Source organism: Pseudoliparis swirei, chromosome 10 (genome assembly GCF_029220125.1).
Source record: "Pseudoliparis swirei isolate HS2019 ecotype Mariana Trench chromosome 10, NWPU_hadal_v1, whole genome shotgun sequence".
In the NCBI taxonomy this organism is placed as follows: Eukaryota; Metazoa; Chordata; class Actinopteri; order Perciformes; family Liparidae; genus Pseudoliparis; species Pseudoliparis swirei.
In genome coordinates, this window is record NC_079397.1 from 6,984,146 (window position 1) to 7,000,388 (window position 16,243).

General features: G+C 42.9%; 1 protein-coding gene across 1 annotated transcript in view; it reads right to left on the reverse strand.

Moving 5' to 3' along the window:
- Positions 1-15,463, reverse strand: part of snd1 (staphylococcal nuclease and tudor domain containing 1) — a 172,088-nt gene extending 156,625 nt beyond the window's left edge. Inside the window, exons 1-9 of the mRNA XM_056424296.1 lie at positions 15,174-15,463; positions 12,655-12,804; positions 12,235-12,355; positions 11,804-11,885; positions 8,065-8,225; positions 6,268-6,359; positions 4,476-4,634; positions 4,281-4,387; positions 3,604-3,694 (exon numbers count right to left, since the gene is read on the reverse strand). Of these exons, the coding sequence (XP_056280271.1) occupies positions 3,604-3,694; positions 4,281-4,387; positions 4,476-4,634; positions 6,268-6,359; positions 8,065-8,225; positions 11,804-11,885; positions 12,235-12,355; positions 12,655-12,804; positions 15,174-15,248 (1,038 nt within the window). The 5' untranslated portion in view covers positions 15,249-15,463. The remainder of the gene's footprint in view (positions 1-3,603; positions 3,695-4,280; positions 4,388-4,475; positions 4,635-6,267; positions 6,360-8,064; positions 8,226-11,803; positions 11,886-12,234; positions 12,356-12,654; positions 12,805-15,173) is intronic.
- Between the last annotated feature and the right edge of the window lie 780 nt (positions 15,464-16,243).

Below are 16,243 nucleotides of genomic sequence, written 5' to 3' on the forward strand. Positions count from 1 at the left end.
GGAGCATGCATGCTCGCTGCCGACGCACATTCACACTGTAACAAGGTCATTTCGTGGCCTGCCCATGTAAATAAAGTGCAGGAGAGAGACTGTGGCAGGAGAAAATGGCTCAGCATTTACTGGCTAATCATCAGCCGGAGGAGGCGAGACGCGAGAGGCGAAGGAGGACAGATCAACACACCGAGATAGAGGAGCCGAAAGATGGAGCGCGCCAGAGAGACGGAGTGTAATCTCTCAGCAAATATCACAAGAACAGAGGCGCGGGGTGGGGGAGGGTGGGGGGGAGAATATATAGAAAATAGAGCGAAAAGTCTTTGCAAAGTAGCTGCCATGAGGGTCGAGTGAGCAGGCAGAGAAGACAAATAGGCGGGCAGCATGACTCACTGGTCTGATGGGATACACAGAGGTGGGGATCTACTGCCACCTTCTGCCCGTGGCTGGCATGACATCTGCAGTGGCCAAGATCAGTCACGGCAGAAGAGAGGATCTTGGCTACTGTCGGGACGTGTTGGTTGTCAGTCGAATTCATTAAAGTGGTTTTAACCACAGGGGCCAGCGAGGGCTCAGCCGGGACGTCCTCATTACTCGCGTCAGATCATCTCCCTCAAAAGCAACACCTTTGTGCCTTCACTGTTGCTGCCAGTGGAGATGATTTGTCACCCAAATTAACATGGTTTCAAATTAACTCGTGGTGTTGGTGATGCTATTATTATTAACACCTTGAGCCGGCATGCAGCCCCAGGGTGCTGCTGAAAAGAAGGTGGCTGTTGCGTATGTAATACTTTGTTAGGACATTATCCGGGGACAGGTACCAGTAGTCTGAAGAGACTGGGGCTCGACCAATGTACCCTTTCTTCATCATCTTCCCCAAATGTGACGGTTTCATTTCTCAAAGAAGCCGTCTGACCTTGTAACTATTCTGTCCGACTCATCTTAAGTGGGGCATACGGTTAAGCCGAGAGGCTCTCGTGCCATCCATCCGTTTCTCTTTTAACCATCGTTGAAGTGTACTATTCTTTCTTTCCAACTAGAGTCTGTATTTATATTGTATTATATTAGTGTAATAACATTTTCGCCCAAACAAAGCCTCAAAGACGTTTCATTCGATTATTATGTTTAATCCAATTATCTGGCTGAGTAAGTTAGAGTGTATTCTGTTGTTCAAGTGGCAACAGGATCCAATTATCATGGTGTCAGAAAGTCATTTGAGCTTGAAAGGAAATCTGGATTCAGGTTAGGATGACTTGGAAACGTGACTTGTTGTACACTTGCATTCGTACAAGTACACAAATGCATATTATACCGTGTAAAGCATCTGGCGGGGACATATTTTACATCCGTTACACAAAAGGAATATACTGCCAAATACATCATTCAAACATCCAAAATACACAGTGGTTTGTCATTTCACCTACCGTATTCTTATGGACATGGCCCTACTAAACCAACAGTGGCAGTCTTCCTGACAAGCTAGCGGTGAGACGCTCGTAAAGGGGTTCACACCACGTCACCTTTTATCCATCACGTCTCAGGTCGACGGTTACCCAGGGGAGAGGAGGCGAGGGGAAAGAATACGAGGGGAGAGGAAGCCTATTGGGCTATGGCCTACATCTACTTCTCTGGTCCCAGTAGAGGTGGGAGGAGAGAGAGGCGAGACAGTCAAAAAGGAAGATTCGTCAGCAGGATTGACTTGTGGGGATTGGACCTGTTCACCTTCTCCACTCTATCCATCACTCAGATAATAAGAAGTGAAAAGTAGAGTGCATGATGATGGGATTGATGGAGAGATGAGCCCCTGGGAGAGGAGCATTGCAGTATTAGGTGCCGACAAATGTCACAGGGACAAGCATGAGGAGGGGGGGGGGCCTGAGAAACCTTAAACCTTAGCCTGTCCAATATGTACTCATCTTTGAAACTGCTCGAAACTGTTGCAGGGTCAGCAGCACACCGGTCTCCATCTGCCACTTCTAACGAAAGGTTTTTGGAGTCACATGGTCCTACTACAACTTTAAGCCATCTAAGATTATGTACGTGTTAAAATTGTTCTAGATTAATGCCATAAACTCCATAAAGTGATAATCTGGAGACGTCCCTGCTAGTAAAACATATTTGATAGGGTATATTTATATGCGAGTGATGCATGGTGCAGGAATGGCTGACACTTTTTATTCACAAAAACAAATGAGAATGGGGGTGGGAGGGGGAGGGCAGTAAATGACTGTGCAAAGATGCCAGAGAGAAGACGCCGATAGTCCCGGGGATTTTGATGATTCACTTTCACTTCTCATGTCTTTTCATCTTTCTTGCCTTAAGTCTTTCTATAAAGAAATCACACTTTCAATTTCTTCTTCGATCTTGTACAGACCTTTATTTCTTCCTCTTTCAAACACGTGCTGGACCTCCCCCCCAAATACCCCCCTCACTTTGCTTCGCTCGCCCCCCTCCCGCTCACATCCAAATCTTTTATTGAGGGGGTTCAGAAAGATCTGAGAGCAGCTCGCCCCGATAGTATGAATGGTTCATCCTTTCTCTAGCCTCTTCCTTCTGACTCAGGAAAAAATATATACTGTACATTTACACATGGTTTTATGGCTTGTGCAGTTTATCAAATTCATTCTGTAAGCAGATTTCAAAAGCAATATCTTTTATCTAACCCTCAGGCTAGCCATGAATTTCTCAGGGTCTTTAAAGTTCAGGGTCTGGAGGGAGCAAACACATACAAAACCCAAACTTTGGGAGGTATTTAAAAATAATAATAATTTGCATTCCTTGAGAAACATATATCAAATGAAGGGAAGGGTGGGGTGCATGGCATCATCAAAATGCACACAGAGTGGGAGCAGATCTAAAGCTGATGTTTTAGCAGTGTTGCGTTACTACATTAAAGATACAACTTGGACTCTAATTTCAGCTCGCAGGTAAACTGCATTACCAAAAGTATCAAAGAGTCCATCTCACATGATTTTAATTAATGTATGATGAAAACTAGGAGAGAGTGCACTCATGTGTACTTGATAGTAAAAACTCTTCTTTTCTCATGAGGCCAGGCCAATAACCTAAACCAATATCTCTTGTTCTTGGCTTTTAGGGATCATTCGGTGCCTCTGCTCCAGCATACGCCAGCGATTTGGCCCTAATTTGACTGGGGAGTGCTTAAATGTAGCCGTTAAGCATTCCTCCTCGCACCTTAAGTGAAGATTTTTTTTGTTTTTGTTATTTGTATTCAGTGGGGTGGTGCAAATGGGACAATAAGAGGTAGCAGAGGTATATCATTTGTTAGAAGCATCAAAGTGGCTTCTGCTGCAGTGCCGGGAGAAAACTGGAAATGCCGCAGTAGACTTTAAGTGGTGGGAGCAAGGGAACAAGAGGCCTCCTCCTGGCTTTGAAGCCAAGTCCTATTCATGCTGGATAATGTCTGCATGTCATGCTGAAAGTGTTGTACCTGCTGCTTTTTCCCTGTGGTGGACTTGTGAGCACTTTCAATGGAAAAGCAAGATGATCCAAATTGAAAATCGTTATGTTAAGGGCCGAAGAGAACGTGCCAATTAGAGACACGCACCTTCGCCCATGAGACGGATTACAAAAGCCACTTCTGGACCTCACCTTGGCTACAAATTGTCTGTCCTTCAGGTCCAGGTTGGCGGTGGGTGCTACGTAGTCCTTCCAGATGCGAACCTTGCGCTCTTTGGCAGATCTGGCCAAGAAGAAATCATCAGTGTTAGTCTTCACCATCAGCCAGGAACAGAGGATATAAAAGGCTTCATCAAGTGAATAACAATTATCCATTTGGATGGGAAAAGCTACAAACGCTCATTATAGTGGAAAGATTCCAAGATAATAAGTCCATAGCAATTGCTGCGATGGATTGGAGGGAACGAATATCATTGCAGCAGAAATAGAGCGCTTGTTCATCTCAAGTAGCGCTGGAATACATTTGCATAACATTACGTTTCCACAAAAATTGTATTACCTCAAGAATCTGCATGTACATGTATTTTGTCGTTTCATCCAATCAGTGATTTCCACAACTAATTATATCGTCCATTTCCCCTCTTCTCTCTGTCAGCTGAATGTAATAACAATTACTTGAATTGTCAGCCATGCTACATGATGTGTTTATTAGGAACCAACAAGACTATTTAATAAATTCCCTAACTATTCTTGTGAAGCGTTTAGTATCTTCCAGATCCATCTACCTATAAGCCCTATTACACAAAGACAAACACAGAAAATCCCATCCGACAACAGTTTAGCTATCCACGTGTCTCGTAGCTGCGTACCGTTCACCAGCTCGGAGTTTCTCGGCTCCCTGGGTGTAGACAGCCATGGACCAGTCCACACAGCGGGCAAAGCCTTCCTTCAGTAGGAGTTCTGTTATGTTACCGTTCTAAGACAACGAGAAACGGGGACAGTCAAAAGAACACTCAACGATACATTAATGGCACTTCCGCCAGCGGGACACTCCCGTGTCTCACCGGGTGAAGGATGGAGCCCAGTATGATCTGGTTGGGGCAGCTCTCCAGGATGATCTGAACGTCTCTTTGCAGAAGACGGGATTCGGTGAAGAATTTGGCCTCTGCTGCGAATGCCTCTGTTGACTCTGTACCATCCGCTTCTCGCTTGAACGTGGGACACTGGAGAGAAGGAAAAGGCACATCAACGCAATAATAATCAGATCCCAAACAATGGGAAATGTGTTCAGATGGGTCCAATGCGATTTGATCACATCACCAATGTGTGTACTGAAACTCCCAGCAGTCAGCCAGTGCCTCAAGGAGATGCTTTTATTTTCGAGAACACATTCTTTTGATAAAATCTGTTATCTACTTTTAACCGATGTCACCTTGCTGCATATGCTATCTGTGTTGTCCTTTGAGCGTGGCAAAGCACCCGAAAGATAAACACGACGGGAGCAACGAGCAGACAAGCTTTTGAACAACGAGACAAAGAACACCTTGATGTTGGTATAATGTGTCTTCTTGTCTGGTCAATACGCAACTGTGAGGTGCGCGAATGGACAGAGCGGCCAGCTGCTGATCACTCAACAGCCCGACGTGCACGAATACACCTGGACTATATAGGGATGCACCGATCTGATCGGCGCCGATCCATATCGGCCAATATTCCCATTATCGGTTTTGATCGGCGCTCTCAAAACGGCTTATCAAACTTGGCCGATCAGATGACGTAACATCTGCGAGAACTATCAGAGACGTTTCAATCGCCGCGCATCGCAACGGAGACGATGCGCCCGGCGAGGGCCGCAGAGTGAAAGGTCCACCAGGGGATCCTCACCACCGAGCGGCGTCCCCGTCCCCAGAGTTGAATCACTGGGTCGACTCAGCCGACTCTCACATGTCTGCCCCTATAGACTGATGCTCACGGTAAACACATTCGATCAGGAGCGCGCGAGGGTTTTGATAACGATAGCGGAAGGATTTATGTGACAACATCCGGTTTTGCAAAGTTAGCGGAAAGAACCACGTGAAACAACATCCGTTTATCAAAATAAGATGTCGACAAATCATACACGAACATATAAAAGTAAACAATGAACTGATTTTGTATCTTTAGAGATCGTTTCTGAGATTTAGCTTAAATTATGCTAACATTAAAACATTTTTACTGTACCAAGGAAGAGTTTATAAAAATAAGTCAGACTTTTGTATGTTAAAAAAAGTCCTGTATATAGATCTCCCCAAGAGTTCCAGGAAATGAATAATGCAGATGTGTTCCATACATATCTGAAATCCCCTAGAATAGCAATCAAACAATTTTTATGTATCAATTTGGAAATTCTTCAAAGTAAAAGTCCTAAAAGTTTAAAGAAATCTGTAATTTCTTTAATGTTTGAGGTGCTTTATATATGTATTTTCTCATATTCCTAGGCAATAATGCTACACAATAAATAGAATGCTTCAATCAACACCGTGATCGGTATTATCGGATCGGCAGATACTGATTTCAGTGATCGGCACCCAAAAACCTGATCGGTGCATCTCTAATTGTCAATTTATTAGCCTATCTATTTTAGCAAAATGATTTCCTCAAGCATTGCTTCCATAATTTATGGGGGGGAAAAAAAAATACATAGATGTCTGCTAATTACGGTGAAACGGCAATACAGACCGTGCGCGCACAGCGCGCCAAAAAAATTGTTTGGGAGCACCGAAGACCCATTTTGACCCAGGAAAAACCCTGGTAGGTAGTCAACATCAGCTCCACAGTTACATTCCACCACATCTGTAAGGGCAGCAAGGCGGCTACCTTGACTCCAGAAAGCATCACAGTGACCAGGTAGTAGTCGGGGAGCAGCAAGGCACGAACAACACTGCCGTCTCGAACATGCTCGATGATGGCTGGAGGGAGGAAGAAGAGCAGCTTGTTAATCCGTTTGCCACATTCAGGGTCAATAGGAACTAAAAGAAATATTTGCAGTGAATTTTTTTGTCAGAAGCCAAATAAGAACAATCGTTTAAGAAAAAAAAGAAGTTCCTTTCAGCCTTACTTTTATTCATCTATGAAATACTACCAAAAGAAGAGCAACGGCTGAATTTTCGTCTTTATATTTCCTCCTGAAAAAGGGAGGCATCAAGGATAAAACTTAATTTATGATTTCCTGTGAGCTGCCCGGAGGCTAGTCGGGACAGATAAATTAAAAAAACAGGAAGAAAAGAAAAATATTCCTTAATCCTGTGGAGACTGTCAAAAGATGTATTCTCTTTTTCAACAATACCCTACTCATTGAAATCAAAACTATAATACCTGTGATCTGCCAAGAAATAACCACTGGCTTTTACTGAGCAGTGGAATTGAGATGTCTCGCCGAGGGATCGCTCTCTGGTACTAGGGGAGAACGTTGGGGCCTCCTTGTCACGCTTAAAGTGATACTACATCCAAAAGCTTCAAGAAACACTCACTGCTGTCGGTTTAGAGCGGTGGCTGGGGAAAGCGTTGCAGCTTCCCACCTCACAGCATGAGCAGGCTGTGGTCAGCTTGAATGAAAGCGTTAAGTATTTTCAAAACTATTGTCCAAAAATTGCTCATACACTTCCTTAATTTTGCTATTATCTTCAATACTCGATGGGCAGTGGAAAAGTGTTTGTGAGAACATTCTCTGGGTGTTTTTATACTTGTCCCTACTAAAATCCTTTTAAACTGCAAACTCCAGGTGACCACAGCCATTGCTCTCTGGGAAGATCTGGAAGATTTACATATTTCTAGTTGTATTTACAGCCACCTTTCAAGCCTACATGGAGTGAATCTTTGCTCCTGGTAGATAAATGTTTGGAGTATCACTTTAAAAGATTTTACTATGCTAAGTGCAAAGCTTCAATTTATTTGGAAAGCTGTTGAGGCATTACATTGTTTTTCTCCCCTCCAAAATCATATCACTCAACTGTTGCTCCTGACCTCTAAAGTACTTTAATAAATTGGGCAAAAGGCGAGTAGAAGTCCTTTCACACATAAATGGTATTTTAGTGAAGGGTTCACTCGGTCCCTATCCATCTTCTTTCTGTGTGTAACTTGTGTGCCTGTATTAGTGTGTCCGCCAAAGCAGATGAGACAGAAAGTGGTATTCCGTTTTTCAACCACAGCGTCTCGACACACATTTAAAGCGCTTCGGCTGAATGGTTGCTTCCAATTTAAAAACAACTCTGACCGCCTCTCATGAATAGTAAGAACAAGAAATGAGAGCTTTCCCCTGTTCATTCCCCATTCAATTAAAGTGTCGTGAAATGAGCTGAGCCCCTGTTAACGGCAGCCACCTGGAAATGGATTGAGTGGTACATTACACCTCCGGAAGGGTCGGAGATGAGAGGCTGGAGGAATGAGCCGGTGACGGGTGGGAAAGCATGTTCCATTAAATGCCCTGTAGCCAATATTAAGAACTAATTTCTTCAATCAAGCCAACCCCCCAAATGGTTGATTTCTGCCTACAAATGTGGCCATCATGGGGAAAGAGAGGCTTATGCAATATTGTTTGTTTATGTCAAGTGTCTTTGTCTCCTAAGCCAAGCTTTATCTTTGCGAGTGTGGATGTTTGTACGCTGAGCCCATTACCGTTGATAGGTTTCTGATGCAAGGAGTCGATGTAGTTGCGGGGATTCTCTATGGTGTACTTGAGGTCGCGGATGGTGTGTGTACCGCCACCCTCACTCCACATGCCCTTCTTGGAAGCTTTAGACTGGTCCTCCAGGTCACAGAGTCTGGCCTGGTCTGGACTGCACACACAAACACACACACAAAAAGAAAAGTTTAAGACACAATCAAAGGAACTTCTGAGAAACACATCACACTCTGGACAGCTGTTAAAGTGATAAAACAGTATGTTTGTTTTGCAGTTTTTTAACCGAGTAAATCTCCTTTCGAAGAACTTGCACCCCGCCAGTGAGAAAGGCTGAACACCTTAACGTGAACAGTTCAGTTCATCTGACTTTTAAGAGACTGGCACTTCTAATAAACAACCCCAGTGCGTAAAGTAAGAAACCGAGATGAATTCTCCACAGCACTTTTATTAAATTAACGTCAATGAATTAGTTATATCGCATGAAACTGGCACGGCTGATGAAATGTTCTCAGATGGCTTCTTGAAAAAGATGATAGAGAACACACTACACCTCTTGTGATTACAAGAACTACACGGAGAACAACTTGTGAAGGTATGAATGAAAAGGTCTTTGAACCTCTATCACGTTGGATTCATGACAGTTCATGAAGACAGCCACAACTTTTAACTGGAGTCGTTTAATGCAACAGCACATTGGTCGTTAACCCTGACATGTACAAGTTCACATTAAAAGTATAGGACGGCATGTGTACGGGTCTGGTGAGGCACCAGCTTTGTGGAATTAAGTGCTGTATAAAGTGCCGTTCCTGACAAACTGCACTGCTGTTTTAGTGTCAACCAGCTGATGACCAGAAGATAACTGCTTAAAAAAATGTATCAATGCATTTTGTAAAGAGACAATAACAGTGTTTGACGGCTCCTTCAAAAACAACCACGCAGCTGGCTACAAACGCCACAATTAATTCCATGCTGGCTCTACAAATTGTGCAGCCTAATGCTTTTTTAGGGCCATTGTACAACTTTAATTATATTCATTACTTCAAATGGCCAACAGGCTTTTGTTTCGAATCAAAGGCTGCCTGATTGATATGGGAGGAGCAATGGTGACTAGAGCTACAGCGCAGACTGAACTTTTCACATCTTGCTGCCTAAAGACAATGTTTGCGTTGAAGCAACAACACCACACACATAATTCAATGACATTATTTTTATTTTGTATAGCCCAAAATCATAAATGTGCCTCAGTGGGCTTTACAATCTGTAGAGCACACATGCAGCCTGTTCTCTAGCTGTGTGTTAAGTCCCCCTTTCGCCTCTACACTGATTAAGCCATCGACTTCAAATGTAATCAAAACGTTTTTTTGCTTTCTGAACAACAATAGTGAAACTTTCTTTGAGAAGTCCGTTGTGTTTAAGCTACTTAGAATTTAAGCAACTAAACAGAAACAGAGAGCAAAAACAGAAAAACAACAACACTGAAATCAAGGAAAGCAGACATTGTTAAGCCGTAGAAATGAATGGAAAGCAAAAAACAAGAAGAGATTGGTTACGATATTGAAATAACTTCATGTGTGGAGGAAGATGATTGTGGACTTATCCACATCTCCAAATAGACCGATTTATTTTAAGTCAGCAACTCCTTCCATCCAACACATTGCTTGAAATCAAAACGTATATTGATGGATAAAAAAGTGCAATACTGAGCTACACTACTGGAGGAACTACAGCCAGGAATGAGAAAAAAAATGTCAATTCCCTTATATTTGAAGACACTGTAGGCTATATCTTTCATCGCCATGGTTGCCTTGTGCAACCAAAAACACTGTAGATAGAAATTGTTGACCTTTCACAAGCGGTTGTACAGCTCCCTGTTGTCTTACAGCTTGGAGAGGGTGTGGGATGTCTCGTTCCCTTGTGTACTTGACTGGAGGAGGTTCCAGTCCTCATGAGCAGCGAGGCCAAAATGAGCGCAGCTCATTCCCCTCAGACGTTTATACTCGACAACAAGCACTCCTATTGGGGCTCCAGTGAAAAAGGAGCAATGGAGGATTATAAAACAAAGTTGATCTCCATGTTTATGTGGCGGCCTTCTGCACTGTTGGTTGGGCGTTATATAAATCAATCAGTGTAAGTGTATTGCCAAGGATTCTGAACAATTGTCCGGCTATAGCCACCTCAGTGAATGGATCAAGCATTTTTAAAGTTGCCAAGGATATTTTAACAGTAATAAAGGCAACCATTATAGGACAGCTATGTACTTAAAAAGGTCAGAGATATAACTTTGGAGGGCAAAAAGCCCCTGAGTGTAAGTAATAAATAAAAAGGAAACCATGTTTAAATGTATAGAAACTTGATTGAGTACAAAGAAAGTTCTGCTGGAGAAATCTAATGTGGTTCTTCTTAACATCCACAATCCAAAAAGATAATCAACAGCTCAACAACCTTGTTGACGGCTCTGTGACGACCTGGAGGACAACCACAAGTTCTATCGAGTTTCACTAAACCAAAGCCTTTCTGGGACGACGTAACTGCGTTTCCATTTAATTTGTTACAAATTAATTAAGTACCACTGTGTGTGTGTGTGTGTGTGTGTGTGCGTGTGCCTGTGTGCCTGTGTGTGCCACTGAGCGCTAACGCCCGCCCGTAAATCTGAAGGGCTGACTGTTTTCCGATGCCAAAGTCAGCTTCTGAACACGTTTATCTGTAGTGTCCGTCATCGTTATCATCGCCCCCATAATTATGATCTCATCCGACCCCGTGTGATCAACGTAGCCAGTCACAGCGGGTAATGATATTGGAGGCTTGCGCACTGAGGGGAACAACTAAGGCCTTAAGTCCTCACTGAGGAATGGGCCTCCCCTTTAGCCAAATGCACTCTTGCTCTCTTGCACTTAAAGCATCATATACATTAGCGCTTGTTCTGGGCCATTGCACAGAATGCTTTAAATGGGTCATTAGTGGCGGAATATTCACATCATCTCTGTTCATGGTGGAAGATACAAGTGTAGCAGCACGAGTCAAATTGCTTGTAATGTGTGTAATGTGCAAATACTGCCACTGGGAGGGATACACAGTACTTTGTATTATAGTGCTGGGTGTGCAAGTTCATCTCGGGGATTACCGTGTACGGGCAATGTGGCAGAAAAGCGTTTCAGAGGGACGTCCCTGTAGCAGCAGGGCAATACTGCCACCATCTGGGAGGCCATGGCTCCATCTCAATTCTCTGCAGTGTACTAGTTGGGGACTTGTGTATAACTCCCCACAGATTTACCAGTGTTGTTTTGCTAAACGAAGTCCTCATGTGCCAAACATAATTACTTATTGTTCTGCGTACTAAAACCAGCTTTGAGGTCATTACAGTTTGAGGGAAATGTATGGTCTCAGTCTGATGGTATCCTATAGCTCAGCCGCCAGGCCAACATGATCAGCAAATATTATAATAATATAAGACATGCCGCAGAACCCAAAAAGCAATAATTAGATAACCCCCAAAAAAACTATGAGATATGGTTAAAAGATCACAATAAACTGAATCTTTGAGTCATCTTACCAAACAGCAGGGGGACAGACAGAATGCAAACATAAAAACTTGTTTTGGTACAAGTACCCGTTTCAAAACAGTATTCAGCACTTGGACTAACAAATGTACCATTCGGCCCCATATACACCATTCATGTTATCAAATAAAAACCAACAAACAAACAAATAGGTAGCTACAGGTGGAAATCTTACTTGTTCCCCCTGATTCCTTCTCTGCGGACTGTGGCCAGGCCCTCATTCACCAAAGAGTCAGCAATATTCTCGCCTGTAGTGTCTAAAATGAGAGGACATCGCTTAGTGTGTTTTAGGACCGGTATGAACAAAATTACACAGCATTTAGTTCAGGTCGGGAATTTTGTCAGGACAAGAGGAAATCATGAGAGTTGACATTTAGGATAAGACGGACATTATTTATACAAATTCACTATTTACAGGTATCGTACATGCAGCTGATAAGCCAGCAGCAGGTACAACTTCCTTTAAAAACACTCTGCATGACTGTACCACCATCAAACTATTTGAAAATCAGGGTATTTAACAAATAACTTGTTTTAGACAAAATATATGAACATGTCAATAGCTAAATGTTATACGCGAATGTTAATCAGCAGAAGTCCACTCACCTCGCCCCAGGTAGACTATGCCGTACTCCCTGCCCAAAGCGGTCTTGATTTCCACAGTGAAGCACACTTCTTTGCCGATTAGCTTCTTCCGCAGGTACTCTCTGGCTTGAAAGGCCCACGGCTGCAATACAGACAGGAATAATGATTTACTCTAGTTCCGGCCGATCAAACCAAAAGTGTATTACCAACTGCTAAACAAAGTGTATTTTCAGTGATGAACCAGTCAAGACTTAATGCTGCAGTGTCATTATCCTTCATTTTAAATAAAATGGGTATTGTACTATTTTTTGGGTTACAGTAAGTATATGTCTTCCTACGGTGAAAGACAAAAAAAGCCTTTTTGTCATATAGTGAGTGCTGGCTTTGCCAAACACACAGATACATATAAACAAACAAACACAATGGAATACAGCTGCTCACCTCATCAGGGGTGTCCTTGGTGTCGGGCTGGCCCTGGGCGGCTCGACGGGCCATGGCTCCTGCTCGGATATTACTGAGATTGATCTGACGCTCCGGGGGTGGGCCACCTCGAGGCTGGCCCCGAACAATGATGGCGCAGCCTGACAAGACCTGGAGAGACAACAATAAAGACTGTGAACTGGAAAAGAACAAACCAACACAAAAGATATATATATAAATTCGTCAAATACAGATACCATCTTAAAACTTTCTTCTTGGTTCTCAAACTACATTCATCACAACTAAAGACGGCAATTCACAAATACCAGACCACAACACGTGTGTGAAAACAGGAAATTAGTGCTAACTTTTTAATTTCTATTTCCTCTTAGAAAATACATAAACTGTATCACTTGTATTTGAATTGCAGCAAGTGTGCACCTAATAAGCCCTATGGGAGGGACATGAAGGATTCATTTGAAAACAGTGCAACATAAACAATAGATAGACAAATAAAGAAACCATCAATTATGTGAATTAGATCCGGGTTCAAGTGTTAAGTATCTTGAAAATCATAGTAGCTTTAAATTTGTAAACTCTTAGAAAAAACATCTTAGAGGAGCCTGAATGTCCCGCTGGACGTTGCCGTGGAGACACATGGTCATTCAAATGCAAGGTGAGATCACGGCATCTGATAACGTAGCTAAATACCCACAACAACAAAAAAAGATAGCCCACTCTTGGGTTTGACAACCATGGCATTTACTCAAATCTGAGCAAACACCTTTTATCTGCAGACTCTCCAGTGTGTCTGTGGGGAGGATCACTGGTGGCTGTTGATCTAAGATGTAGGTTAGATAAAGTCTTTCATCAAACCACCACCATTCCCCACTATATATATATCTCACTCCCGCCAAGTAATAGGCCAGCAGAAGAGTTGTAATTGTTATACACTGACTAGCATGGGGGGGGGGGGGGATGAAAAACCTCTGACCCCCACACTTCTTCTGTTTACAAAAAGGACAAGTTCCACTTGGAAAGCACTACAAAGCTATGCTCAAGTCCTTGATCAACTTTCTCAAGGCACAGTGTTGACTGCATTAGATAAGGGTCATTAATGTAGGTCATAAAATAATCCTGAACTATGCAGAATAAAGCAAAAACAGACCTGGCAAAAGTAAAAAGTTCATTTTAAATTAATTTCTAACTATATAAATCCAACCACTCAGACTCTGGTACACCAACACATGGTTCCTTTGGTAATAAGCCACATGAGTGTAACCGACTCACACTCGTCCTCCTCGTGGGAGTGTTTACCCGTTCACAGTAGTTGCCACAGTGATAAATAATCAGCCCTTCTTCCAAAGTCTGGAGACCAGTGTAATAATAAACGTGCTCGCTGTGATAAAGCAGCATGCGTGACATGCAACTTCTACGACCAATACCAACATCTAAATCGACAGACTGGAGCAAAGAGATAAAGTTATGCTTCATGGTGGCTGACAGAAGGCTGTGGGTCTACTTGCACCGACCTTAGGCAAAACCCCAAAAAACTAAAAGGCATTCATTTACAAAATATGTTAACCTTGAAGATAAAGTTATCTTGTTGTTTGAATATAGTGCCTAGCCCAAAACAACAACGTTGAAGTAACACCGGCCGAATAGAGATCGTACACAACCGAGATGAATGGGAGATTACAGGAGGCAAGAAAGTTGTAGCTACGTGTCAGTTCCCAGTGTTTGTTTTTTTAAACCAGCACACCGGGGGGAAACTGCTCCGTCTGTGGCTCGCAACACAGCAACCAGCGTGTGAAACAAAGGTCCGAACATTATTAACTTGTCATTACGTAAATCACTGAAAGGTGACTAAATATAAAGTATTTTATAAGGACAATAACTAAACGATATATTTTTTTAAGCAGAGTTTTTGGGGGGGGCTGACAACGCTCCTCTGCTAGCTCAGTACTAATTTACAAATGGCCGATAAGATGAATTAATTCAACAGCGGCGAAGACTGACGGACTTTGTTCATAAAGCCACACTGTGCTGGACAGTAAAGCCTCAAAGCTAACGGGTAGCCAGCCAATAGCTGGGAAACTGAACATATGTTAACGTCACATTTAAGTTTCTGAACAACAGATTTTCAGCCAGCTTGGGTACTAGTTGCGTTAAATGAGACTTCAATCCACTTTTGACAGCGTTATGCGTGTCGATAAACTTAAACAAGCCCCACTGCCAAGTAGTTCAACGTAACTGTGGCTAACTAGCTATATAGCAAACATGCGCTAACGTCAATTGGCTTCAGTTTATTAGCAAGCTAGCAAAACCAGCTAACGTTAGCAGCTAGGCGAGCCGGGCGCTCGTGACAGCTGATGGTGACGCGTTGACAACGCTGGTATTTCACAGACAGTTGCATTTATGGCGGAACATAAGTTAAATGTAAGTTGTAGGACAACGGGCTGTAAGCGAAACGTTCGCCTTTATGAGCCCCTCGGCTAACCTCACGAGCTCACGTAGACTCATATGACCACCAGTCTTACCATCTTCACAATTCCTCTTTGCAGAGACGCAGCCGGAGAAGGCGCTGCCTGAGCGGGTGCCGAAACAGATGACATGTCCACCGGTTTAGATATATAACGCCGTTAAGGGGGTGACCAGGTTGGGGAGCCGGGACTCTGAAGTGAGTGACTCTTCTACTGAAAGCCAAGAGAAAAAAGGCTGAACAACGATCACACTTTACACCGGAAACACACTTTGCCATGCATACACACACGTCAAAATATTTCCGGGTCTGGGGAGCAGAATGAATGGGAGCGAATGGAGGCACAAGTCGACCGCACAGGCCGGCTGAACAAAAGTCTTCCGGGGCAAGAGGTTCGACACGTCAGCATAGCGTTAACCCGTTTGGTGCTGCCTTCGCGGTGTGTCGGAAATTGTAGTGTTCACGATCGGAACAACAACATGACAAACGAAGTAAAGTTAGTGCTACAGCCTAAATATTATAGCCCTAAACAGTCATTATAGTTTTGAGAGTACAGCAGATAACAATAAGTGTGTACTATGCATGACATTTTATTGTTTTGTATATATTCAAACTAGATATGGCACTGACTAATTTCCCCTCTTTGTTAATTGTTTTTGGTTTAGTTGATTTTTATTTTCTTATAAATAGATTCACCCCCAAACTCCTGCATGGTCCGTGGCTTGTCTTCTCTTCATTCTGGCCCCACCCGCTTTGTTCCACAAGATTTAAAAACTGAAATGGCATAAACCCCAAAATGTATTAATATAATAGTGTGTGATTCTTCTTCATGTCATTTCTAACTAAATGTAACAGGATGTCACACACATAAACACCAAAAAACACTAAACACACACACATAAACTGATATGCATGAGGTATACAGGCCAAATATAATGTTACATATATTTAAATCAAATTAACATTGTGAACCCTTCTCCCATCACACATTTGGACTTTCACAGCAGGAAAAGCACAGGTACAATTTATAACGATAACAGTCGTGTGCATGGCTCTGATGTTGTTCATGTGCTGTCATTATTCTGGTTTACATGGGACACATAGAATGGAGCCATTGTTTACAATGAT